The sequence below is a fragment of the Lagopus leucura genome, unplaced genomic scaffold (genome assembly GCF_019238085.1).
Source record: "Lagopus leucura isolate 7727_CA_CO unplaced genomic scaffold, USGS_WTPT01 Super-Scaffold_100019, whole genome shotgun sequence".
In the NCBI taxonomy this organism is placed as follows: Eukaryota; Metazoa; Chordata; class Aves; order Galliformes; family Phasianidae; genus Lagopus; species Lagopus leucura.
Window position 1 is genome coordinate 5,241,917 of NW_024962273.1, and position 26,203 is coordinate 5,268,119.

At 42.2% G+C, this 26,203-nt stretch overlaps 1 protein-coding gene across 1 annotated transcript in view; it reads left to right on the plus strand.

Moving 5' to 3' along the window:
• The first annotated feature begins 9,248 nt into the window (after positions 1 to 9,248).
• Positions 9,249 to 26,203, plus strand: part of NXPH2 (neurexophilin 2) — a 32,779-nt gene continuing 15,824 nt past the window's right edge. Inside the window, exons 1-3 of the mRNA XM_042877973.1 lie at positions 9,249 to 9,305; positions 10,211 to 10,317; positions 14,128 to 14,206. Of these exons, the coding sequence (XP_042733907.1) occupies positions 9,249 to 9,305; positions 10,211 to 10,317; positions 14,128 to 14,206 (243 nt within the window). The remainder of the gene's footprint in view (positions 9,306 to 10,210; positions 10,318 to 14,127; positions 14,207 to 26,203) is intronic.

Genomic DNA, 26,203 nt, shown 5'->3' on the forward strand with positions numbered 1-26,203 from the left:
GCACTGGCTGGAAGGGTCACTGATGACAAGACATGGAGCACTATCTATTCACAGCAGTGATTTTGACTCCTGAAATGAATTTTGACCTGTAGGCAATACATCATTGAGCACTTCTGTTCCTTTAAGTAATGTTTCCACTCCCAGCACTTAGATGGACTACACGTGCCTTCTGTGATCTGATTAATAAGGACAGAACTGCGTGACTGCACAAAATCCCAGGCTGTCTTTCATGATTTATTTAATCCTACAAAGCATACGTCCCCTGCTTCATTACTTTACTGATGATATTTGCTGATTGAAAAGTTACAGTAGTACTTGCTTCCACTAATCATCAGATCAAAGAAGTCTGTTTTTTAATTTTATAACACTTTGGAGAATTTTCTACTGATTCAAGAAGCCCAACTCTTGTAATCCACCTGGGCAAACACTTGTTTTTCCACCTCCCTCTCAACTGCACCCTCAGAATTAAAAAATAGTAGTTTATTAATCTGTCAGTACTTTCTTTCTCCAATTCTGAGAGTTTTAAAGATGGAGGAGGCTTCTGCAAGTCTTTCAAGCTTAGTCTTATGTGTACAGAAACTGACAGAACTCTGCAAGTTAGATAAAATGACTGACAGATTTTTTTCCAAAGACTCAGTATATCAAAATGAAAGCAACAGAACATGTATGTGCCTCCTTCCTCCATAAGAGGAAGCAAACCTCTTCAGAGATGCCAGCTGAACACCCCCTCTCTAAGTGCCCAGCCATTCCAAGTTTATGGCTTTATGGCCCTGAAGCAGAGGTGCTGGCTTCCAGGCAGGCCAGATGTATCAGACCCAATACAACAACCCTGGACTCCCATAACCTCAAAGCCATCATAGACTCATTGCTACCACACTTTTTAAGACAGGGTCACCTTAATCTGTTCCAGACCTTTCAAAGAAGCATGGCATCGTTGTTTTATTTCAATCCTCATACATATTTTCTATCCCCCAAAATTCAGAGTAGGGTAAAACCGAAGCTCAACACAGAATAACCTGGAACATGAACTCACACAGCAAATGCCTCAACACACCAACGTCAGACAGCTTGCCCTTGTTAAGACAAGTTTTCTGCAGCAAAGGACAGAATAGAGTTGACTGCATTATGTGACAAACTTATTTACAAACCCATACCTCTCCTCTTAGGCTTCTTGTCCAAACAACAAACAATTTCTCCTAGCCAGGCTTCTCCCACATTTGCTCAAATGCCAAGCACCCAGTCTCCAGAGTTCACAGATTTTTCAAACCAAGTTCCAGCAAATACCAAATTAAACCAAAGCCAAACAACAACAATGGAGAAAGAAAAAGAAACACCACCTACCTTATTTCAGGAAGACCTGCTCATTCCCTCTGATTTATTCCAGAGCTCTTCGTGCTCAGAATGAACCAAGCTCCTTCACAGGAGGCTATGCCAGATCTCACTAACAGCTGTCCTAGAAGGCAAGGTCTGCCTCTCTTCATCCACAGAGGGAAGCTGTATCTCTGAAGAACCAAAGCACTGCTCCACCCAAATCTCTTCAGTGTTTCAGGTCTGGATTCTAAACAAAAACATCAGATTTACATTGAGTTCCACAATCCTCAGCCACCTTCTTGAAACACTTCTTCCCTCTTTCAGCCACCCTGTTCCCAGCTGGGTCACTAATTTAAGTGATTGCAGCAGGCTGATGCTTGCACCAGGTGCACCCACATTAAAGGGCCAACAACCACAAAACTGAGAATAAAAAAAAAGGAACTGATAAAGATGGAAAAGGGACTACAAGAGAGTGAAGCAGGGAGGAAGACAGAGGGAGAGGCAGTCATCATTACCTAAACTAAGATGCTAAAGAATACAATCACCTTTACAGTGAAAAACAGTGTCCTTGTTAAAAGCTAGGGATGTTAAATGCTGGTGGGTTTTTCATTTTGTTCTGGTTTTCCTGATCATTTAAGCTTCAAAATTTTATGTTGGATGTCAAAGAAAACTTCAGAGTTCTGAAGCAGAAAAATCCAATACATTTTTAAGTTTCAGCAGACAGACTGATAAGTAACTAACTTGAAGCTGCAGTGTTCTGCACCACCTATAACAAGTCGTGCAGCAGCAGAGCTTGCATAAAAGGCTCCAGTTCTTTATCTTATCTCTAAGGTACTGAGTATAGGAAACCAGTAGCATGTATTGTGTTTGCTCTTCATTTTGGTTGTGTAATGACAAGCTTGGAGCCAGGGAGGCACAAACCCTGCCATAAGGTACTGCCATCAGCAGCCAGAACTGACACCAGAAAAGCATGACAGATTCCAGGTTTTCTTCATGTATAAATAGCCATCTAGTGAATAATTGCTTTGGCACTGTGGAAGATGGTGAAGAAAACATACAAATTTGTACTAACATCCAGAAGCAACTGAATACGTATTTAGCTGTAGCATTGAACAGATGAATACAATGGGAAAGGCATTACAAAACCAATGATGGAAGGACCAGCACAATAGAAAGGTGCTATAAAGAAAGAAAATTGCTCACCTATCCCAGAAGATTCTAGGTTCTCAGAGAGAAGCTCCGCCAAGAAAGGATCTCCAGAAAGAAATGCTTCCCTAGTGGCAAACAGCCCTTAAATGAGGTCTAAGAGAGGTGCAGCCAGGCTCCACCCCATCCATTGCCTTCACCTGTGCTTCCAGAGCTGACCGGGTCCTTTCCCCAGGTGCTCAATCAGTGGTTCAGGCCGTAACTCAGCAGTTCTCATACACCTGTGTTATTTGTCGACCTGCTCTAAACTATTCCAATAACATCATGCATGTTCTCAATGTTTCATGAAGCATTTTAACCCCCAAAAGGTACCAGAGGCTGTTGCAGTATGCACTTAGGGTGCCTACTTTGTGCATAGCCTGTGTAGAAGTTACCCATGAATTGCATGCAGGGGACAAACAGAGTAATACAATCTGACAATTGCTGATAAATATATGAAAGTAGATGCTGGCCACAGTGTTGTTATCAGTGATTCAAATCGCTGGTTATGTTAGAAATGATGTGAACAAAGGGATAACCATTTTGGTCAAACTGGCCAGAAAAACAATCATTTAAAGAACCATGCGTGACCCCTTTATAAATATATAAAAAATATATCTTTTACTCTACCTTTGAAAAAGTTCATTTAGACACATTATTGTATTTCTGTCTTCCTGACTAGCTGAAGCTCTAAAAACATTTAAATATTTGAGTTGCTTTACCCAGAGTTCACCTTGGTACTCAGCAATCACACGTGTCCCATGCAGATTTTTATAATCACTCCCCATATGAAAGTTGACAGTGGAAAAAAATTGCTTCTTTTTATGTAAGAGATTATGACTTAGAACTGTAATAAAGGTGAAAGTGAAGTGGATTTGGAAGCGTTCACTGAACCAAAGATCACATTATATTTTCAATACTAGATGAATGCAATAGCAAATTCTAATCTCCAGTCACAGCCTTCATTTTAGCAAGGCTCTGTGATGTTTTTTTCATAATGTTAAGCAGGAATTTTTTTAGCAGAATTACACTGCATATATTTTTTGTCATAATGCAGGTGTGCTTACTTTGTCTTGTGGTTCAAACATAAGCAACTTGGTACAGTTGTAATGATACTATTTATTCATATGCTCTGGGGAAAAAAAAAAGTACTTAAAAAATTAAAACTCTCACTTGCAAAAAACCTTTGAAAAATAACGACATTTTAGAGCTACCATCGATTGGAAGGCTGCAACAGAAATGAATCTCGTGAGGGTCCCTTCTAAATTATAAAACACTCCTGTGCAAGAAATTAACTGGTGAAAGGATGTATCCATTTCTGATGATCACATTAATGATAGCGAAGGTGAAAAAAGTCTGAGAGTATTAATGCAGGGACACTGTGCCCTCAGATGCTATGGTTGCTCTATATTAATATTTAGCACTACAGTAACTCTAGCTGATACAACTTCTAAAGCCAATTTTATTGAGTAGCTCTTTTTAACCAGTTGCAGACAAGTCACTTGCCTTTAAAACAACATTTTCAGCAGTATTTTTTCTCAGTATGACATCTTATAAAATACTTGCCATGATCCTGTTTTATATGTGTCTAGCCATAGCGTATAAATTATGGAAACTTAACTATTTTACCAATTTGCCTTCTAGCTCCCTTCGTGTCAATTCCTTTCATATTTGCTCGAGTGTTTTGTCTCTCATTATATTTTAATTTCCTGGATTTCTCTTTTTATTCATTCTATCACGTTCATAAAAAGGTTTAAATGTACTGACTGGCATTACAACCTGCCTCTCAGATTTAATAGGTGATCTGCTCTCACTGATCTTCTGGTAGTGCCAGCATGTCTACTGAAAACATTTCACTGGTCCATAGAATTTGACCTGGGTGTGATTTTATTATTTACACACTGATCTGTGCTCACTGCTGAACTGTGTGATACTTTCCTTGCTTCATTTCTAAACTTCTTTGAATATGTATGTACTATAGGAATTCAAAAGGAGCCAGTGGGTACTGGTGACTCTTTCAAATGGTTTCCAAGATCAAAAGTGGTGTTAGAATGTAGAGAGGAACGACAGCTCTGTACTGAGCTCACTTAGAGCCCTCTGAAAGCAAGCTTTAAATCTAAATGTGTAATAAACTCCTTGAGCAGCTGAACTAGAACTTGTCAGCACTGCTGCACGGATCCATTAACTGAGTTAGAGCAGCAGCAGTAAATAGCAGGAGCAGACTATTATTCTCTATTTAGACTGCTCATGACAGAGAGACCCAGTGCACTAGTTGCATTGAGAAAAAGAGTTAACTGATGGGATACAAAATTCCAGTGGAAAGGCAATCTCTGTTTCAAGCAAAGCTTACAGCTCTACGTAAAGACAGCTGAGCACCTCAGATGAATGAGGGAAGCACAAATGAAGAAAAATCAGGAGGGAAATGGATGGATAGAAAAGAAAGAGGAAATGCTGCTGTTATTGCAGCCATAAAGAAAAAGTGGTGAGATTAAGATTTAGAAACTAAGATGTTCAGAGGGCTGGAGCACCTCTCCTATGAAGAAAGGATGAGGGAACTGGGCTTGTTTAACTTGGAGAAGAGAAGGCCCTGAGAAACCTCATCCAATATTTGAAAGGAGCATATACACAGGAGAGGGAACAGCTTTTTTTTTTTTTTTTTTACGAGGGTGGATAGTGAAAGCAAAAGGGGGAATGGTTTTAAACTGAGACAGGAGAGGTTTAGGTTAGATATTAGGAGGAAGTTTTTCACACAGAGGGTGGTGAGGCACTGGAACAGGTTGCCCAAGGAAGTTGTGGATGCCCCATCCCTGGAGGCATTCAAGGCCAGGCTGGATGTGGCTCTGGGCAGCCTGATCTGCTGGTTGGCCACCCTACACATAACAGGGGGTTGGAACTGGATGAATATTGTGGTCCTTTTCAACCCAGGCCATTCTATGATTCTATTAAACTGTATGAGAGTCACTATGTACACACTGCATACAAAAAAAAAAAAAAAAATTACACAGCCTGATTTTCTTACAGCATAGCTACAACATTTAAAGAGCTTACAATGATTTTTTAAAAGAACTTTATACTGACCAAATTCAATGGATCGAAACATAAAAATAGGCTGGCAACTAAGGTTCTTAATGTCACAGTGTCAGGAGTGCTGGGCCTAGCCAGATAAAATATAAAAGATAAGCACAGGCTACAAAAATGACAAAAAGGATTGATAATGAAAGCTAATATGTTTATTAGAGGTCAGGAAGTGTAATAAAGTGAGAATCATAAAAATTCAAATGGAAAAGTAGCCAGCATTTTTCAGCCTCATAAAAGAGTATATGGAAAGAAAAATGCAATGCACTATTTCTTTAGGATGAAAAAAGAACTGAAGACAGCAGAGATGTACTCTAAAATGAGTCTTTGCTTCAGTTTTCAATATAAATGAAGATTCCGGATATTAGGCAAATGTGGATAATACAAAGGATAGGGAAAAAAAGTGAAAATGGAAGTTTTAAAAACCATGGCAAAACTGGGGTCCAACAGTTGATGTGTTCAGACAGGTGTAGACACAGAAGTGGTCTCAGGGAACCAACATAAAATAACCAGCATGGAAAACTGCAAGTCAGGTAGAAAAGATCTGTAATAGATCCATACTGTCAGGAATGGTGTATATGTAGAAGAACAAATTCAGTTCTTCTCCCTAAGGACAAGAAATACGGTATCAGCAAACATGAGTTTTAGAAATGTGCACAGCCACTGGAAATAGAAAAAAAAAAACAAAAGGCTTGAAAACATAGGTAAATAGAAAATGGAATAAATGTGTTGGACTGAGTGGTTTTTCAAAGAATCATAGAATGGCCTGAGTTGAAAAGGACCACACTGACCATCTCGTTTCAAGGCCTGCTATGTGCAGGTCGCCAACCAGCAGACCAGGCTGCCCAGAGCCACATGCAGCCTGGCCTTGAATGCCTCCAGGGCTGGGGCATCCACAGCCTCCTTGGGCAACCTGTTCCAGTGCTTCATATCTGTGTGAAAAACTTCCTCCTAATATCTAACCTAAACCTCCCCTGCCTTAGTATAAAACCATTCCTCCTTGTCTTATTTTCTATGTTTTTCTTCCCCCTCAAAAAATGGAAGTTTGTCAAGTAGGATGATCATTTCATTACCAATCATTGATGACATTAATAATTTTTTAGACACGTGAAATAGAGTCATCTATCAAGACCTCAGTCAAAATGGGATTGGATGTCCCGTGGGGAAAAAATTGGATATGCTGTAGAAAGTGATCAGGAAAAAGTTAAGTAGAGCGTAAGGTATGATTTAACAGGTGGTATTACAGATCTGGAATGAAATAAAAAAGTTCATCAAGGATTGATCCTGGGACCACTACTATTCAATAAGTTAATTAGTAGTTAAAACTTAAGAGCATACTGCTGAAACATGTTGGTGACACAGAGCTCATAGGCTGTCAGCAGCGTGGAGGATCTGGGTAACGTTATTGGAACAACTGAAACAGAAGAAAGAAAGAAGACAGAATCACACAGCGTACCCAGTCACACACATCAGGGACCACAAGAAGAATTCTAATGGAAGGTTGAAGTTATTGCTTACAGCAAAGCAAAGGAGATGCACTACAGTCAAGTACGTGACGTATTCTTGAAACTGAAAATAGGATAACACCATGTATCACTGAATGCATTTCCAACAGAGACAGAATAAACATTAATAATGTCCCGCAAGACTGCTAGCATCTAAATTTAGATACTCATCCTGATTCAAGGAGTTTTTATTTTTTTATTTTACGTGGAATCTGTTCACACTTACAGAGAGCCAAGAGCAGTGGTCAAAGCCAATGGTTTAAATCAGTGTGGAGCACATGAGAATTGAATTAGGGTCAAATGACAGATGAGTTCAGTGTTAACTACAGGCTGAACTTGTTTGTGTTTATAAACAACTTGACAAAGAACAAACATCACTATTGACTTTGTGCATGAGCACTACAGAACATGTGTTAAACAGGTATTTTTCACTGTCTCAAAACAAAGCAGGACCTAGCTCTCACTTCACTTTTGGCAGCCGTATCATCAATTCATTTATGGAACAGCAGGATTAATTCCTGCAAATATTATTTCCTGAGATTAAGCAACTATTTGTTACTGTGCTTAAAATTAGACCAGAAAATTTTCACTTCCCCATTCCAATGATGTTTGAAGCCAAAGCCATGCAGGGAATGCAGAGCTCAGCCTTACATCCCGTTCTTAACCAACACTGCTGTGACTTTTCTGGGAAGTAGTACAAATAACAATACTTCTTATCACTTAAAGTGCATGGTACTTCTCATCTTCAAAGAGCTTTACAAACATTTGCAGCTGGTTAATCTGGAAAAAGTATGATTTAGGCCCAGCTTCTGATAGCTTGTGTGACAAAGTCAGTGTCATTGAAATTGAGTCTGTTTGTACTTAATAGGATAGAACTACAGTACTTTAGTTTAAACGCTATTGTTCCATTAAAAGCCAATTACAGAAATTCAGCTTTCCTTGAATTTATAGAGCCCAGCTTTTCATTTAAAAAAAAAAAAATCTATCTAAATACTTCATCCGACTTCAGTCTTCATAAGTCTAATTGCATAATACTCTTCACCCCGCTGCATAATGCGATTCGTCACGAGGAAACGAAGCCCTCACAGCGGCTCTGCGGGCAGTGAGGCACTGCGAGCAGCAGAGAGCGCCCGAGGAGTTTGCATGGGCTGCAGGGAGCCGAGGCCGGGCACAGGACGCAGGGACAGCCGAGCGTGCAGCCAGAGATCCTTCCACTCACACGTGTGCTGTAGGGATCGCCGTTTCTTTTGCCCTGGTAGGAAGAGAGTTGGGGGCTTACATTCTGATATTTAAGTCCTAACTTATGTGGCTTATGTTGATTATTCTATATTAAAAAAGGTCGCTAAAAGTCAAGGTTTAAAAAGAACTTTTTGATAGTGTTAAAAAAATTAACTGTGTTATATTATAGTGCACAGCTACCTCCAAAAGTAATGCCTCCTGTTTAATTCAATGGAAACTACTCCAGACACAAAGAGCACAGTAGCACTATTTGATAGAGCAAATTCAGCTGCAAAACACTACTTTGCACCATAGTCACCACCGTCAGCTATGCATTTTTGCCAGTGATGAGCAGGAGCCTGCATGCCAAGCTCGAAACAATCTGCCCCAGGGGAGGTGACCCACTGCCACAGTTGTCACTGCTGAAACACACCAACCACCCCACATTGTACTCACGTCCACTGTTTGGTCTCCATAAACGTTCAGCAGTCATTAACTGAATGTCAATGGGTGCCATTTTTTCCACATGGAAGAGTTCAGTGACACACCTTTGCTCCATACACCCTTCCATGTCATTCTGTCTGCCATTCTGTCTGCCCCCCTGCTGCCCATGTGTGGCACAGCAACAACAAAATATCACAGAATATTGGTGGGAAGGTTCAACTTCTACTGCTGTACCCCCAACATCTGCCTGTGAGATCATGGGCTAACATCATAAAATAGGAGGCACTACTTTCGGAGCAGCCTTCATTGATTCAGTGAGTGCCTCTGGTTTGGGTATTTCTCTGAATCTCCCGAGTCTGGTGTATATTAACCCACCTTAGAGTAGTTCCGTTTAGATTTAGTTTCCATTTTAGAGCTGTACAGTTTAGATATAAGCTCCTTTTGCCATGCTTCAGTGTATTTTCTCAACTTAAATGGAGGAATTAGGTTAAAAAAAAAAATCATCTCAGAATGAGCAGCGATGCAGTGGCAGAGGCTGCCCAGGAAGGTGGTGGAGTCACCGTCCCTGTAGGGGTTCAGGAGCTGTGGAGATGTGGCACTGAGGGCTGTGTCAGTGTGCGTGGTGGGGTGGGCTGGGGTTGGACTTGGGGATGGGAGAGGTCTTTTCCAACCTTCATGATTCTATGATTCTGTGATGATATTAATGCAATTTGTGGCTCGTTCGCATCCCATGACACGTTCTGTCAGACATCCAGCAGCAGGTCTAAGGACGGAGCCAGTGGGACGCAACCCCCAGGAATCACCGCTGTCGTGCGTTAAACTCACGGCTTCTCCCAGGCGCTTCCAAAGCTCTTATCACCGCCGGGTGTTTTAAAAGCTGAAGACGCAGGGCTGGTCAAAGTGTAACCTGAACACGGGTGTGGTGACAAGACGCGACAGAGCCGCGAGAATTAGGAAACTAAACTGTGAATAACGGGCAGGGTTTGAAAACTGAAACCTCCCACCTCCAGTGCGGCTGGGGGTTCAGACCCACGCGAGGAAAGCACAGAAGCGCCAGGCAGTGGGGCGGGACGCTTCTCACGCCTTTCAGAACGAGCACGGGGTGCGAGGTCAGGGCGGGCTGCGGGGGGGCACGGACCGCCCCGGCAGCTCGGAGGGATGGAGGGGGCGGCCGCTGCGCCTCGGCTTTAAACTTGCCGGGAAGGTCCACCTCAAAGCCCGGTCCCACCCCGCCCCGGTTCTGAGGGGTCCCCGCAGCTCGGAGTCGGCGGTGCGGCCGCCTCCTTCCCGCCTCCTCTGTCTCCCCCCCCCGTCCTCGTCCGCCCGCCCGCCATGGCCGCCCGCGGAGCCGAGCGGCGCGGCGCGGAGCGGCGGGGCAGTGCTGGGTGCTCTCCGCCGCCCGTCCGCGCCCTGTGAGGGGACAGCGCGTCCCCGCGCTCCGTCCTGCCCCCCCCCTCCCCCTCTCCCCGGAGCGGAGATGCGCGAGGCCGGCGCGAAGGGATTCGCCTCGTAGACGGCAGCCAGCATGGTGCACCTGCAGCCGCTGCCGCTCGTCTTGCTCCAGGGCGTCCTCCGGATCGTAAGTGCCCCGAGCCCCGAGAGCAACTCTGAGGGTCGGGCGGCATCGCCCGGCGGGGTGGGAGCGGCGGTGCCCGGAGCTGGGGCCGTGTGTCGGTGCGCGCCGGCGGGGCTCGGTGGATTTTAGCCTAAATCGCGTCGTGTGGGATGCGGGGCGGGCGGCGGCGGCTTTGGGAGCGAGAAGGGGGAGAAGGCGCTGCTCAGAGCCGCGAAAGCGGCGGAACGCTGTGTTAATTCTCCTGCCTTATGTTACGAACAGCAGTATCGTATTTGCGAGAGTTCGCGATCTTCATTTTCAGAAGGTGCAGCGTCGTTCCGAAGTTAATTATTTCAGGCGCCCGTCATTACCTCAGGCTCGCGCTGCACAACTTGTGCCTCTTTTTCCCCTCATCTGAAAGTTTGCGGCTGTGTGTAACAAACCTTGAAGGGATTAAACGCTCTCCTAGAGAGCCGGATTCCAACCTTAGGGCGTGAGCGAGTGGATTCTTTTTTAGGAGAGCCGCTGTCCGGTCCTACGCGGCTTGGCATCGCGCTGTGCCGGCGCGGCGGGATGAAGCAGCGAACGGCGGGCTGAGGGGGGCTCGATAACGGTTCTCTCTCCCACACCACACGTTTATTAAACGCCTATCAAAGGGATTCATTAAAACTCGTAGCGACAGAGGTTGGTGTTGTGGCACGGCGTTACGAAGTCGCGGCGCTCTGGAAGTGAAGGCTGAGCGCGGTGCAGAAGTTGCTGTCTCGACAAGACGTGGCACAGCTCCGGGTGGATGTGGCACTCAGCTCCCAGGAGCCTTCCTTCCCTGCCTTCTTTAGCCGCGAAGTTTCGGAGCCAGTTAGTTTTATTGCCCGTGTGGGTTAGCTGTGAATATAAAATGTCATTCTCGTTTTGCTTTGCGAGGTGTTTTAGGTCTGCTTTTTAATGGTCATCTCTTGAATTGGTGTGAATACATTCCAGCACGCTGTTACCAGAACATCTGGGCAACCTCTGGTTAAAGCTACAGCTCCTTATAAATTAGCATCTGGTTGAAGCTGCAGCTCCTTATAAACTGAGGGCAAACACTGGTGTGAGTGTGATGCACAGAACACGGGTCTTGCTGTGTTCTTTGTTCCCTGCACTGCACACGGGGTGCTGGTGGCTCCAGGGGGCTGTTCAGCCCTCGCAGCAGGCAGGCATTGGTGATGCTCATCCCTGACACTGGCTTTTAACCCAAGAATGTGCTTAATATTAACACAATGCAAGAAGCCTCATATTAAAGCCTATGGAGAAAACAAACGTGGCTTTCCATGTTGTAATACAGCAGCACTACAGTAACCTAGAACTGCTACCATCAAATGTTCACTGATTCACAATCACGTTCTTTAAATGCAAACAGAGATGCTACAGTGCAAAATATTTTGGTGCCCATACCCTAAGTATGAATCTATAAGTACTTTATTTTTTTCTAATTGAACTTCACATTTGCTTGGCTTTCAAGCACAAAAGCGTGTTGTCTACGTATCTACTTTCTAAACACAGCTCAGATCTGAGGACATGCTATAGGTGATGGCAGATAATCTCCCTGCAATTCTGAACACACAAGTTAGGTGACTGCATACGCACAATAACCAATATCATTCAATCAGAAGTTGACATTTGGTACTCTTAACAGAGGATGGGTACATTTTTGTAACACTTTCCTGGGTTACTTTTAAGCTAATAGGCGGTGTGCCAATATGCATATGAACACATATGTAACACATATATGTGTATTTCTTTTAAATACTTTGCATACTGGGGTACATTAAGTAGTGGGGATGCATGCTGTTGTGTCAATTGGAGGTGCGAAGTGTACAAATGCATTCAGTTTAAGTCAGGTTTACCTTGTGCTGGCTGTATAGAGCACAACAGTAATTTGCAGTGCTCAGTCAGTGTATGCATTATGGATGAGAAGATCAAAAATTGTTATCTTGTGTTGTCACCAGCAGGTACTTCATCATTAATTGTCATCAAACTTTTCATTTGTCCCTAATTGCTCAATGCTCTATTAATTATCTCTGTATAAATGAAGGAGCTTTAGAAACTGGAGATTGAAAAGACTGAGGTATCAGTAATTTTCATTTTGAAGAGTTCTTGTTAAGAATAGGCTGTTAGTGTTCGGTGTTTTCTTCCTGCCTTATTAATTTTCACAGCTAAAATATCACGTTTGGGGTCTTGAAGATGTACGAGACTTCTCCCTTTAGGAAAGAGAGAACGGTGTTTGTGGGGGTGGACACAAGAGAGGCTGCATGCAGGTTCGACATGCAGTCTGCTGCATCTCCAGATAGCCGTCATGGCGAGGTGCAGCGACAGATACATCAGGACCTGTGCTGCTGTGGGGTAATCAGACACCCCCACTAATTATTTATTCCTGCAACCTCAAATTAACAAAGGGTTCCGGCAGCGTGTTCCAGCACCTACAGCTGAAGGTATGTCAGCAGTCCTAGCAAGTGCCCTCTTCCATCTATTGGTGGGCAAAGCTGTCACCATGTTATAAACCTAGGAAGGTGGCTATTTTACAGACACTGTGCTTGTATATGTACTAAAACAACAACAACAAAGTAGATTATTTTAAGATTTTTCTCCACCTTGGAATGAAGTACAGCATCACATTTATGTGAAATTCAATGACGCTTTGTTTTGGACTTTTAAACGGATGACATTTTTACGTATGATGAAAATCATTTTGTTTCTCAATAACGCCGAACATTTTACAGAATATTTAGCAGTTAAAAGCTCTCAACAGCTTAAGTACAACATTCATACTGTGCTGTAGAATGTTTCATAATCAGAAATAGCTTGAAATTGAGATAAATGTGCATGTCCACCTAAAATACGTCTGTGATGTGAGGAACACAGGTGTCTTCCTCCTGGCTGCTTGAATTTTGCCCCCATTTCCTTGCAGACTGGCTGTGTATTACATGCCCTTGCAGTGACAATCAGAAATAGCCACCACATAAATATCCAACCCCCATTTCATAAATGTGAACACTCCCTTCCTATCATCTTGAAGCGTACAGATGAAATTCCAGCCCTCTTGATTTCAGTGAGAAATTTGTCAAGAAATCCATTCGGCCCCACATTTCATTTGGTGCATTTCTGTTCTGTAACAAAGCACTAGAAGTAATATAAGGGGTGAAGTGGAAGAATCTAAGTTTGGAGCTGAAGATAGCTTGAGAAGTGCTGAACGAGATGTGGTCATTCTTGGGCACTTCAGGGAAATAGTTGTGATAAGGAAAGGGTCTGTGCTGTTTGATGTTCAGTGGCTTACAACCAAATACAGAGCTCCATAAGCAAGGGCTGCTGCTTTGGCAGAAACCAAGCAAGCTGTTCTGGTGCTCAGGGCAGATAGCCGTGTGTGAAACCGAATGCAGCAAGGAGAAGGGAAGGGTCTGTTGCCTCTATCACAGAACTGCTGTGATAAGTGATTATCTGAAAGCGAGCGTACTTCACAGGGCAGTGCATTTGCTCTGTTACTGTCTCTAGTTCTGACTTTTGCCTGCCTGTTTCTAACTCACTGCTTTGATATACCCTGTTACAAAGCAAAAATGTTGGCCTTGAATTATTCACTAGACCACAAGAAAAGTTCCCATTTACATGGCTGCTGTGCATCCATCCTGACCTTGATTTCCAACCATCCTCTTTTGGACCTTTCACCAAAACAGCCTTTACTTCAAACCTGAAATATGTTGTGTTCTGTTTCCAGCAGAGCATCGCTTGTGCTGAGTAAATCCATGAAAGATACATTTCACCCTATTAGAAACCCTTTTCCATAGTTTCGTATTTCTCACACAGGTTTTCTCTGATACTCTTCAAGTTCATTCACTGTTGCATCGTGGTTCATACTTCAGAAAGTGGAAGGGCAAGGGAACAAGTAAGTACTGAAAGAGGAAATAAAAAGCTGTAAAGATGGGTCCATAGTTAAGAGAAGGAGGTTTTGTCTGTGTAGTAGGGGTTTCAGTGCTGTCACAGTGCTCTCTTGCATGGCAGTGCTTACTGTAAATACAGAATTTGGATAACTTATCTCTACTCTAAGTTGTAGTCATTTTTAAAGAGCTTTAAGAGCTGTAATTTTGGGGGCTTTCTCTTTGTTTCCGAACGGCTGATAGTAATACAAGTTAATAAGAGCAGGGTAGTGAAAAGGTAAGAAGAGGGAGAAGTAAAAATAAAACTGAAGATCTAATGTCTCTAAAAGCAAGTGAATTGGGACCAATGGTGGTTTTTATTTCATTATAATGCAGAAGTAAGGTTATTTAGAGTGCTCTGATCGTGCTTTTCCAGATGTAGCGTGTTTGTAGCTTAAGTTGGTAGCAATTATTTGAGGATTTCTTTTCAATACCTGTTTTTTGTTTGTTTGTTTGTTTTTTGTTTTTTGTTTTTTTTTGGTGAAGACCAGGTATTTCCAAAACCACGAATCACCAGTGCATACTGAACCTTAATGTCATCTTTTTGTAGCCTGTATCTAAGAAAATCAAACAGTGCCTAGAAATACTGCTGTATTTGTGTTATTGTTGCCTAGATTTTAGGGCTTTTTATGGATTTGGTGGCAAAAGAGCTGGCTGTTTTGGAGGATTTCCTGGAGAAAAGAAGCAGCAGGACTTAGCTGTGGAGATGAATACGAGAGAGGAAGACAACCTGAGCAGTTACTGCAGAGGGCAAAGGATAGGCACAAAGCTCTGCAGTGACAGCAGTGACGCTGCTGTTCTGCTGCTGTTCTTCCACATGAGAAGCTGAGGAAATATGAGTTGCTTCTAGTGGCCCTTCAGTGGGGAGCAAGCAGAGAAGGAAGGTTTGAACTCTCTGGCTTGGTTTGTGTCTTTGATTGCATACATGTGAGGACCTGTTGGTTTCCATGAGCAGCTGTGGGTGCCGTCACTGCTTTTATCTCTTGAAAAGAGAATGGGAACTGCAAAGCTTAGCAACCCCAGGATGCTAAAAATATGGAAACCTGTGTCTTTTTTCCTCTAAAACTGATTGCTTGGCTTCTTTTCTGCTTACAAGCATCTACTGAATGCATCTGTTTTTCATTGTGCGTGCTGGGGAAGACAGCATTGCTGTTCCCCATAAGGTTTAGAGAGTCTTATGGCCAATGATGTCCCTTAGGCCTCCAGCTGTAGCTGTAACTACTGAGTGTGTTGCTCCACCACCACCAAACTTAACCACACAAGGCAGAAACCACTGCTACTGTATCTTGCTGAGAGAACAGATCAGTATGTATCAATATGTTGGAAGCATCCTACAGACAGAAACAGGAGAAAAAAAAGTGTGTAACTCCTGGTTCTGGGTCATGCAGACATGTTTTCTCATATATCAGGAAGTTAGTGTCGCATGCAAGAAAAAGCTATCTTGTTCTTTGTTTGTTTTTTTTTTGTCCTTTGGTTTATTTTTAAAGGAGAAAGTAGCAGAGCAGCTGAAAAGAGCTGCTGAATCTGACTCAATTGGCTAGAGATGGGAACATCTGGGGAGGGGTATGATGTGAAGTAAGGGAGGAGCAAAACCCAGTTCTTCAGTTTCTCAGGCAAACAGTGTCTCAGGGAGATGGTTAAAGCCTCTGTTGCTTTCCACTCATTATGCTAACAAAATGCTAATCAGCTTTGCGGATAGATTCATAGTAGATAATGTTACCTTTGTAGCCACTGAAGGGTTATCTGGTGTGTTAGCCTGGTCCTCTTTAATTTAGATGATTGAAACAGTTATATACAGCAATCACTAACTAAATTGCATGTTGCTCTCTTAGAAATGGATGGATTTTTTTGCCTCTGGCTACTCTCAGTATTATGACCGAAGCATGAAAAAGGCTGATGATAAACTTGATGGGCTGAGATGGATGCTGTGGTACCTCTGGAGTTGCATGCAAGACCTTGCTGCTGAACCATTATATAGCTTACAGTAGTCATGGAAATAGTTTTCCATTCCTAGAAACATCAATTTTTGAGTTAGTTTTGAATCACACTTAAACTTCTGTCTCCTATGTTAAAATCATAGGATCATTTTGGTTAGAAAATACCTTCAAGACTGTACAGTCCAGTGGGCTCTCATTTCCTCCTGGAGATGCCCACCTCATCCAGAACACAGCAGGAGGACTGAGTAGGAACACTGTCTTCCTTTCTACTATCCAGACAAACTTAATTTTTGTTATTTTTAAGTAAAGCATACTTTATTTGTACAGAAAACAGGAAACTAAGTAATTACAGCCATGTTTCCAGGATCTACTAGGGGTCACTAGTTCACACCTTGCTGAGAGCAGTCAAACTCTCTGGTAGAAGAACAATCCAAAGCCTTCATCAGTTTGAATCCCTGATTGTCTTTGTTTGTATGTATGGTGTCCAAGAATACCATTCTGCAGGAATCTGCCTTCTGGTGATGTGTACAATATTCTTTCAAGGAACAGCAAATTCTTTTTCTGCTGGACTAACAAGATTGATGTGGCAAAATCTCTGTAATAGTTTTTGTATCTTTGGTTTTGATGGATTGGATTGTGTTGTTCAGTTCCAACCAACAAGTAGACTTCTTTTCATGGATGCCAATTAGCTGACAGATGTAAAGGAAATTTAGCTTTGTACTACAAACTGTACAGTAGAACTGTACAGTAAAACTGTAGTCCTGAAAGTGCAAACCTATAGGCTTGTCCTATACCACTGATACTCCCTAAATGCCCTGAAGGATGTTAGTGTTGACATAAACTGGTCTGTGAGCAGGTGTTAATAAGTCTTTTCTACAAAGAATGTGCACTATGTCCAGATTTGTCTTACCCACTACAGCTATTAAATAGAAATCTAATTATCGTGGAGGTCAACAAGTCTTTTGGATCCAGCTGAAGTGCACAGAGTGGATGAACAGTTATTAGAGAGAGACTGACATATAGCTGACAGGCAAAAGCATCATAGAAAGTTTGATTTCCATAGGAAATGGCCTAAAATAACACTCAAAAGAGAAATGAGCCTAAAAGCCAGAGCAAACCTGCTTTGGACTTTGTGGGTTAGCTGCACTTCAGAGTTTTGGTTGTTATTTTAGAGGCTACAAGACATTTTAATCTTTCCTCAGCTTTGATGAAAACGTGGACTGCTGCATAATTCATCTGGTTCAGGTTCCTCTTCAAAATACTCAACTGAAAAAGAAGTAATCGATTTTAGTGGGGCAAGAAAACCTAGACAAATAAAGGATTTTTTTGCTCACTTTCTCAGTTTGAGAATAACTAAGTGATAGGGCATTTTTCTACATTTCTGGAAAATTCCAGGTAACGTAAAGATAGTACAGAGATTATCTACATCTCAGCTTTGAATTAAACACCTGCAGTTTGCATATGGTGCCTGAGATGGGATTCAGAAGTGCACAAAAGGAAACGTAATACCTAACGAGACACCCCAAGAAGGGAGCGTGCCTTTTAGAAACTTAGAAGCCCTCCTTTAGCTTCAAGGAATATTTAATTTCACTCTAGTCCAGCAGCCTTGTTACACTAAGCTGTTCAGCTTAACACATGGCAGCAGGTAAGGACCAGTGGTGCCAGGACACGCTAGCAGAGTCATTGTAAGAGTTTTTTCCTCTTCTTTGACCTCAGTCTAAGGTGTGTGAAAACCACAGCATGGACTGGATCCTTGATGGAAAAAAAGCCTGGTCAGAGCCAGTATGTGGATTGGGGGCTGCTCAGTGAGGCATGATCCAAAATAACCTGAAGAGAATTCTCGTCCTTAAAACATAAGGAGCCATTGTTCTTACAGGGTGATTTTAAAAATGACAGGTTTAGGACCTAAGCATCCATTATGGACCTCTGAAAAACTTTTTTGCTGCCTCAAGCTCTCCCTTATCTTTTCTCATTTAGTTGAAGGAGGGAAGATTTAGGTTGGATGTTAGGGGGAAGTTCTTTACAAGGAGAGTGGTTAGGCCCTGGAACGGGCTGCCCAGGGAGGTTGTGGATGCCCCGTCCTTGGACATGTTCAAGGCCAGGTTGGACGGGGTCCTGGGCAACCTGATCTGAATGTGTATGTTTGGTGGCCCTGCCAGGCAGGGGGGTTGGAACTACATGATCCTTGAGGTCCCTTCCAACCCGGGTGATTCTGTGATTCTGTGATTTACTTTAAAAGACAGACAGATGCCAGGAAAAGGTACCCCATATCTTCCTGCAATGCAGGATTGCTGCTGTGGTACGTTTCCCAGTATTCTACCTCCATTTGTTTGAAAAGATCTTGTGACAGCCCCTAGGAAGCTTCACAACTGACGGCACTGTATTTTTTAGTAAGTTTTTCCTAACATTCTGCACAAAGTTATCTTAATTCCTGCCTGTTCTGCTTAGCTCTTTTCTTTTCTATCACTACTGATGTATTTTGCTTTAGGCTGCATTATTTGCCTGTTCCTAGGGATCTTTTCCTCAAAGAACTATAGTGGTAGGATTGTGAGTCACACCAACTTTTACTTCCCCTATTGATCTTTTGTTTACCAATCATGCGGGTTTGAAGTGAATTGTGTCTTTTTTTCCCTTCCTTCTTCCCTGGTGGCATTCATAGAGCATCTTAATGTGCAGATATCTGTGGTGCTGATCTACTCTATGTTAACACAGCTTGCTGGTGTTGAAAAGGTGCCATCTGAGCGTGAGGGGTGGTTAGAGCATCTGGCAATTCTGTAAACTAAGAAAATGGGCTGATAGATTCAGGAAGAAGACATATTCTGAATTCTCTTTACTAACTTTTCTTTTGAATGAAAAAAAGTCTGAAAATGGTAAAATTAAATAACTCGTACTTTTATCCCACTGTCTTCTTGCCTGATCTATTGATAGAGTTCTTTTTTTCCTGTTTCAAACAGTGATGCTTTCATTACCCCATATTCTCATCCATCTCAGGACACTGTGTCTAGGCAGTGTTACTGCGGACATCAGCAGTGAGCCTGTAAGAACGGGGCACTGTACACTGTGTGTCTGTTCTGAAGATGTGAGCAACGTGACAGCGCTGTGTGCGAGTGAACAGCACAATAGCAAAAGGTAGGAAGAGTACAGTCACTTTGATCAGCTTAGAGCTCAGAGAGAATGTTCTCGTTTTCAGCCAGGATACCATTACCAATCTCCCTAACATTACTTCCATTGCAGGCCCTTCAGGAGTGCTTTCTGCTTCATGGAAAAGATTGAACACACATCAGTGCTCAGAGAAGATAAGGTGGTGGCTGAAAAGTAACAGCAGGAATTACACATCAACAGATTGCATACCTAAATATTTTGCTCAGTCTCTTAATTTCTGGTTAAAGAAATATGCCACAAGCTCCTAAGGGACACATTTCTTTGCAACCAGCACCAATTCTCATAGCTGTCAATATGTAAAAACAGCTTCTGCTGAAAGATGCTGTAAAAATTCATCAGGTGTTTTGTTGATATACACCTGATAATGCTTCAGATTTCCTATTCCTGAAAGAAATGTATCTGTCAAATAGCCCTCTTACCTGGCACCACAATCTGTTTCTCATACAAGTGATCATCTTTAATAGATAAACTTTCTATTAGGAGCTAGACAAGGTGCTATTTTTTTCTTGCTGTAGTCAGAAATAACAATAAACGTGTGGGAGAAATTCATAAATTTTGTTAGAACATCAAGGTGCATGCCTATCTGAAATATAGACTGTATGGAAACACAAATCAGTTCGGAGAGGGCTCCAAGTATAGAATTATTGACCCTGGAGGATAAGACACAGAATAACCTTCCTAGGCTGAGCTTTGTCAATTTTAAGCAGTGTCTGCAATGTGAGTATTTTAGTATTTTAAAAGCCTCTTTCCTCTCAGCAAAGACTTCATAGTTAATGCATTACAGCTTTTCCTAAATTTTGTTCTTTTTATAAATTACACCATTATAAATATGTATTACAGCAGTATTAAGTAGTGCAGCTTATTGATGCGAGTCAGTGAAGCACACACACGTCTCTATTCTTCCAGTCTGATTGTAATCCCAATCTAAGGACCAATTGGTTGTGTCCTCTCTGCAGCACATCACAGTGCTGGAAGGGATGGGGTCTGCAATGCTGCATTGCTGTGTGGGATGATAGATGAAGACAGTAGATCACAATGAATCCTTTTTCAGCCTTGTGAAATATAAATGCAGTTCTCAAAAGTTAGCTTTTAAGATAAATTCTTCTCTCATGTGGCGTTAGTCATGTCTGTACTGGGAGATTATGAAGTCCATCAGCCCCCCCCTCCCAAAAATGGAAAAGCCTAAAACCTTTGTTTTCTTCAAAATGCTTTTGAGCACTGGGCTTAGCCATATATTCAAGATCCGCACTTCCTTCCAGACAACTTAAATATGAAACAATCTGTGTCTAGTTTTATTACTGAGCAAGGACAAACATCTCATCCTGCAACACAAAATGTGTGTACGTGTGTGCATGTGCACAAGGGTCTTTGTCCAAGGCAGTGTCCTTGGAAGTTAGCAGATGGAAACTACCCTTGAAGTCTACCACATAGTCCGCATTGTTATTTGTTTCAGAGGATGTGTAAATTCATTTATATACTGCCGTACTAAGCCTATAAATGACAAAATCAACTGTGAGTCACCATGTTTAGAAAATAAAGCTGCTAGAAAAATGTGTTTTTTTAATGGGCCGTATCCAGCACTCTGGCACAGGCATTTCTCTAGTGAAGTCTGAGTGGGAGGATGAGGTGACAGCACCTCTTCTGCTGGCCATGCTTACTTAACCTGCTGAAGGAAGCCCACCCTTCCAGTTTTATTGCATCACTGGATGCAGACTCTATGAATGTGAAGAGCATCCATCAGTGCCTGTCAGGCTTAAATTTTCATGACTATAGAATTTCAACACGTCCCTCCTTCAAATTCTTCAATTTTGACAGCGACAATCAGTGTAGTTTGAGAGTAACTTTATAAAGAAATTTGAAGCAAAAAACACTGTTTATCTTATTCAGTAATTCTGACTTTTTTTTTTCTTTTTTGCTTTTTTTTTGTTTGTTTGTTTGTATCATGCTTTATGAAAAACTATCTCAAAACTTTTCAGTAACAATAACAGGAAAGCTGAAACCTAGAGAATCCCTCTGTGAATACTGTATTCAGTGTTACAGAAGACTGGAACTCCATTTTGTTACTGACCTCCAGTACAAGTGAGACCCATGGGTCACTATTTCTGAGCCCAAATACAGACATTCTCTCATCCTAGGGGCAGCCTACTTACCTAGGCTGTGACATCCCTTGCTACTCAAAGCAGAGGGCATTCCTCTGCTTCCCCTGCACCCTCAGATCAAATCTTCTGATAAATGTTTGACAGTCAGTTTAGTCAAGCATGGCAAATTTAGTAAATCCATGGTAAGTCTAACTGGCTATTCCCAGTCATCATCTTCCCCTTCATGTACCCAGATATGACTTTAGAGAGGATTTGCTCCCTGATTTCTCCAGGGACTGAATGGAGTCTTAGCAGCTGGTAATCCCCTATATTGCCCTTAGCCCTCTTTGAAAGCAGTAACTACATCTGCTTTTCTCTGCATCGGGGGACCTCTCTCAGTCTCCAAAACCTTTCAAACTTGATAGAGAAAGTCTTGTAAGAACATCAGCCAGCTTGCTCAGCATGAGCTCACCCATCCAACCCCACAGACTGTGCATGTGCTGAGATTGCTGAGGGGGTCCCTGTCTCTGTTTTCTTCTGATAGTAATGATTATGTAGGGAATGGAATCAACGTTTCAGGAGACTTGAATTACTTGCACTTAGATGTACAAGAATCAAATTAATCTACTGTGCTGCTTACACTATATCACTCTATATTCAATGTATATCCGAAACTTGCACCGCTGTTCTTGCTTAGTGGTGGATACTAAATGATCATTGAGCCAAAATTTAAAGAATCTGCTATGAAGAAATAGTTGCTGCTCATCTTTCTTTTCTCCAGTTGAGCTAGAAGGACACGATGACCGCACTGCAAGTTTCTCTAGGGAGACCTAAGACTTTTGAGACTTGAATTTGGTCTTCCAATGTTGCTGCAGCAGATAGGCATGCAGTTAGAAGCAGACATGCTTCTGAGCAGCAAATATGCTACTTTAGGAGGAGGATGTTCCAGGGAGAAACAACACTCTTGTGACTCTGGAGCACCAGTCCTGTAAGAACTGCTTCATTCCTCCCTTTTTTCCTCTCTGTTCCTGTATAGTTCAACTGGGACATTTCTCCCTAAAGTCCTCATCAGCAAAGATTCAACAACAAAAAAAAGAACAACGTTAGTGTGCGTCAGATACCTTTTGGAGTAGAAACTTATGACCAGCTTGCCTAAAGCACTGATTATTGCATTCTTAGCTGTATTACATGTAACTATACCCACAGGTATAGATGTAATATCTGCTTAAGGCAGACACAGAAAGGTGATTTGTGGTTCTCAATAAGTCTTTCTGAAATCAGCTGGTGTTTTACGGATAGCAGGCTCAGAGGTAAAACTGCCAGCTGATGCTTTGAGTCAGACTAACAACTTTTGCTCCTGCAAAAATGATTTGCATTTTTAATCATGTTAGTGTCCTACATATTAAGGGCTTTTAGATAAATTATTAAGTTGAGCCATTCTAGATAGATAAATCAACCTCAAAGCAATTATAACACCTGAAAATTGATCAAGCATAGTGACACTGATGGAAAGGAATTATAGTTAACCACTGTGAAGCTTTCTACCATACGGGAACTTCATTCTTCCCTCAGTTTGTTAGCTGATGTAGTGACAGGCTGCTGAGAGATGACAGATTTAGCGAAGGATTTGGAATCTGAACACCTGTGCAGTGTCATGCATTTAAAAATAGAACGTGACAGCAAAACACATCAACCATCCAATGTCCAAATGGAAACCACAGGGGTTTTTCCTTCAGCTTTTTTCCGGAGAGGTAGCTCTCAATCATCCCTGCTCAAATAAACATATACAGCTAGGACTGTTTTGTTGAGGTCCAAAATAAAGGGGAACAAACTTTGATGGTAGGCATAGGAGCAGCAAAAAGCACCATTTCTTTCCTCCAAATGTTGTTCTGCCGGCGTTCATCTTTGAGGGGTGAAGGTTATTCCTGGTTAGAGGGAACCTACGTCATTGACAGTATTTGAAGGGATCATCTCCACTCCCCATCTCCTCTAATAGTACCCTTGAAGCCTTAATCAAAACTAAAGCGCATCATCTTGTTCTGCTTTCCTGCTCTGCCACTAAGCCCAGTGCAGCCTTGCTCATCCCCGGAGTGCTCAGCTCTGGGAGCACTGCAGGCGGGGAGCAAGGCAGCGAACCCAGCTCATCCCCTTCCTATTGCAGAGGTAACCTTCCAGCATATCTTTTCTTTAGCAAAACAGTTCTCTCTGAAGGTCGAGTATTTGTTCTAAACATTGGGTGCAAAAAATTCTGAGAGGGTAATTTTTGCCTTTCTTTGCTGTTGCAATCCTATTAATTGCCTTAAAAAGAGCAATCTCAGCAAAGCCATTTATTTGGTGTTTTGGACATCAGTTCTGTGTGATGGGGAATTAAATAAGGCCCGTATTTAGCTCATCTGTGTTCTCATTTATGTATGAGATACTTTAAACTGAGATAACAGCTATCACACATGAATGGGCTGCTTCTTGAAATCAATGATATAAATTAGACTCCCTGTTCAGGAGCATCTGGCACCCTCAGAACCTACTTCATATAATGATATCTCTGTTTATTAAAAAGAATTATGTAACAATATGGTTGATTCATTTCAATGTGATTGGCTTAGCAACTTAATTGGACTACACAGTATACGAGGGCAAAAAAAAAAAAAATTAGCTCATTCATCTGTGGACGACTTGAAGTGCTGGTTAGCACACTCAGCTTCTTTAAAGGTGTGCAGCCATTTGATCCTGCAAGGAACTGAACCTTTTCAACACTCACAGAAGCCTCCTCCGCATTTTACGGGGCCGCTCAGCACCACACTGATGTTCAGACTCTCAGCCCCAGTCAAAGCCCACAGAAACCAGCAAGAAGTTTCCTTTGAACTCAAAAAGCACTCGATGACTTCATGCAGATAAAGGAACTCTCCTTGAGAAACAGCAGGACAAAATGCACCTTGAAGAATAAAGCAGGTTTTCCCCCACTGTGGGTCTCTCTTTTCCCTTGAGCTGAAACTCCCACTTTCCAACTCCCAAATGCTATTAACATACCAGAAAATTAGCATGCAGCATCTAAGTTTTCACATTCAGCCTGGTGCTAAGTTTTATTTCCTCGCTTGCCAGGGTGACTACTTACACATGAGAAACGTGCTCTCACAGCACCGTCTGGTTGCTTTGTGAGGTTACCACTGCTCAGCTGTGAGAGAGCAGTAATTGTTTTTGTTATCAATGCACCTCTAAGTAACACAAAAATAAGTGAGTTGTTTATGTTCAAATTGCTTAATAGCCAAATAGTATTTTCAGAGTATCATTTGACAGCAATTCAAGTAACTTTCGGGATCCTCTGCTTTATCTTAGTTCCAAAAGCAGTTTGTTGTGTCAGCCAAGAGACTGCTATCTTGGGGCCAAATTCCCCTTACGTGGAATTAATCAGCGTAAGTTGTTTCTGTCCTCTAGTTTTACACCAATTTAAATAAAATTAGAGGTTTGCATGTGGATTTCTCTCGTGTTTTTAACTCAAGACGCTCTTAGTCCCAGATGATTATTCTTTTTCCATTTCTGTAGTTGAATGCCAAATTCCCCATCGCTCTCCCACCCCCCCCCAAAAAAAACACACCAAAACAAGACAGAAACCTAAATTAAAATCAGAGTAAGGATTTGACTTGAAGCATAAAAGAAGAAATAAGGCTGAAATTCCATACTTATCGCACCCTGTTGTACCTAGATACTGCTGCACATCTGGTGTGTGAGATAATGCACTGTTTAGAGAATGTGCTACAAACACAGAAAATTGGAAATGAGTTTCAAGTCTTAACGCTACATTTCTTTACTACTGGGAGCAAGCAAGGCTCTGTTTTCCACTCTTTTTGTAGGCTGCGCAATTTGATTCCCTCTGTCTGCTATATGAATAATGTAAACATGAAGGAAACAAGAAAAGGGATGGTTCTGTAAGAAGTACTTTGTGCAGCACAGCTCAGAAGACTTTTTAGAAATTCCCAAAGCGTAGACCAAGGTTTAATTACAATATCAGCCATACAGCAAAAAATAAGAGCTGCTCAGTCGAAGCCATGTGTGTAGCAAGAAACGCACATATTTCTTGTTCTGTCATTTATCATATAATGTAAATAATATGAATACAAATAGTTAAAACCAAGGGCATTCTTGGCCTTCTGCAACAGAATATCTCAGTGTTATAATTTGCTCTTGAAATGACCACGTGTCAGTTATTTGCGTGAGTCCTGCGGCTACAAGACATGAGAAGTCAGATCTGCACCCAGCATGCTTTTGAGATGCTCCTCAACAACCTGTCACTGGCTGTATCAGCCTTGGCTTCTTGGGGGGAACATTTTCCTCAAGCAGCCTCGCAGAATGCAAGATCTTTACTGCAGATATGACCCAGGTACAGTACAGTTGGATTTGGGCTTTAACATACGAGAAAACAAACACATTTCTAAGTGTAGAACTTCAAACTTTGCCTTTAAGGACCTACATTCTCCCAAATGACCCGCTTTCTCTGTGTTGTGTATATATGGCTGAACACCCTTTCCCTGGCAATGTGCAGTGAGGGAATCTCCGTGACACAGTATTAAAAACTTGACTGTACAAGTCTCCCAGCTCAGGTCAATAAACTGCTACATCAAATAATGTTACAAGTCCTGACCTCCGTGAAGTATCAGCTGGCAGTGATGAACCCTTTTGGGAACAGCCAGGAAAGCTGCAGTGCTATCTAGAGAGAACACCAGTGAGCTCTCCTCCTGCCTCCCATCCAGACTGGGTTTGCCACGTGTAGTGGCACAAGGACGAGGAGAGATAA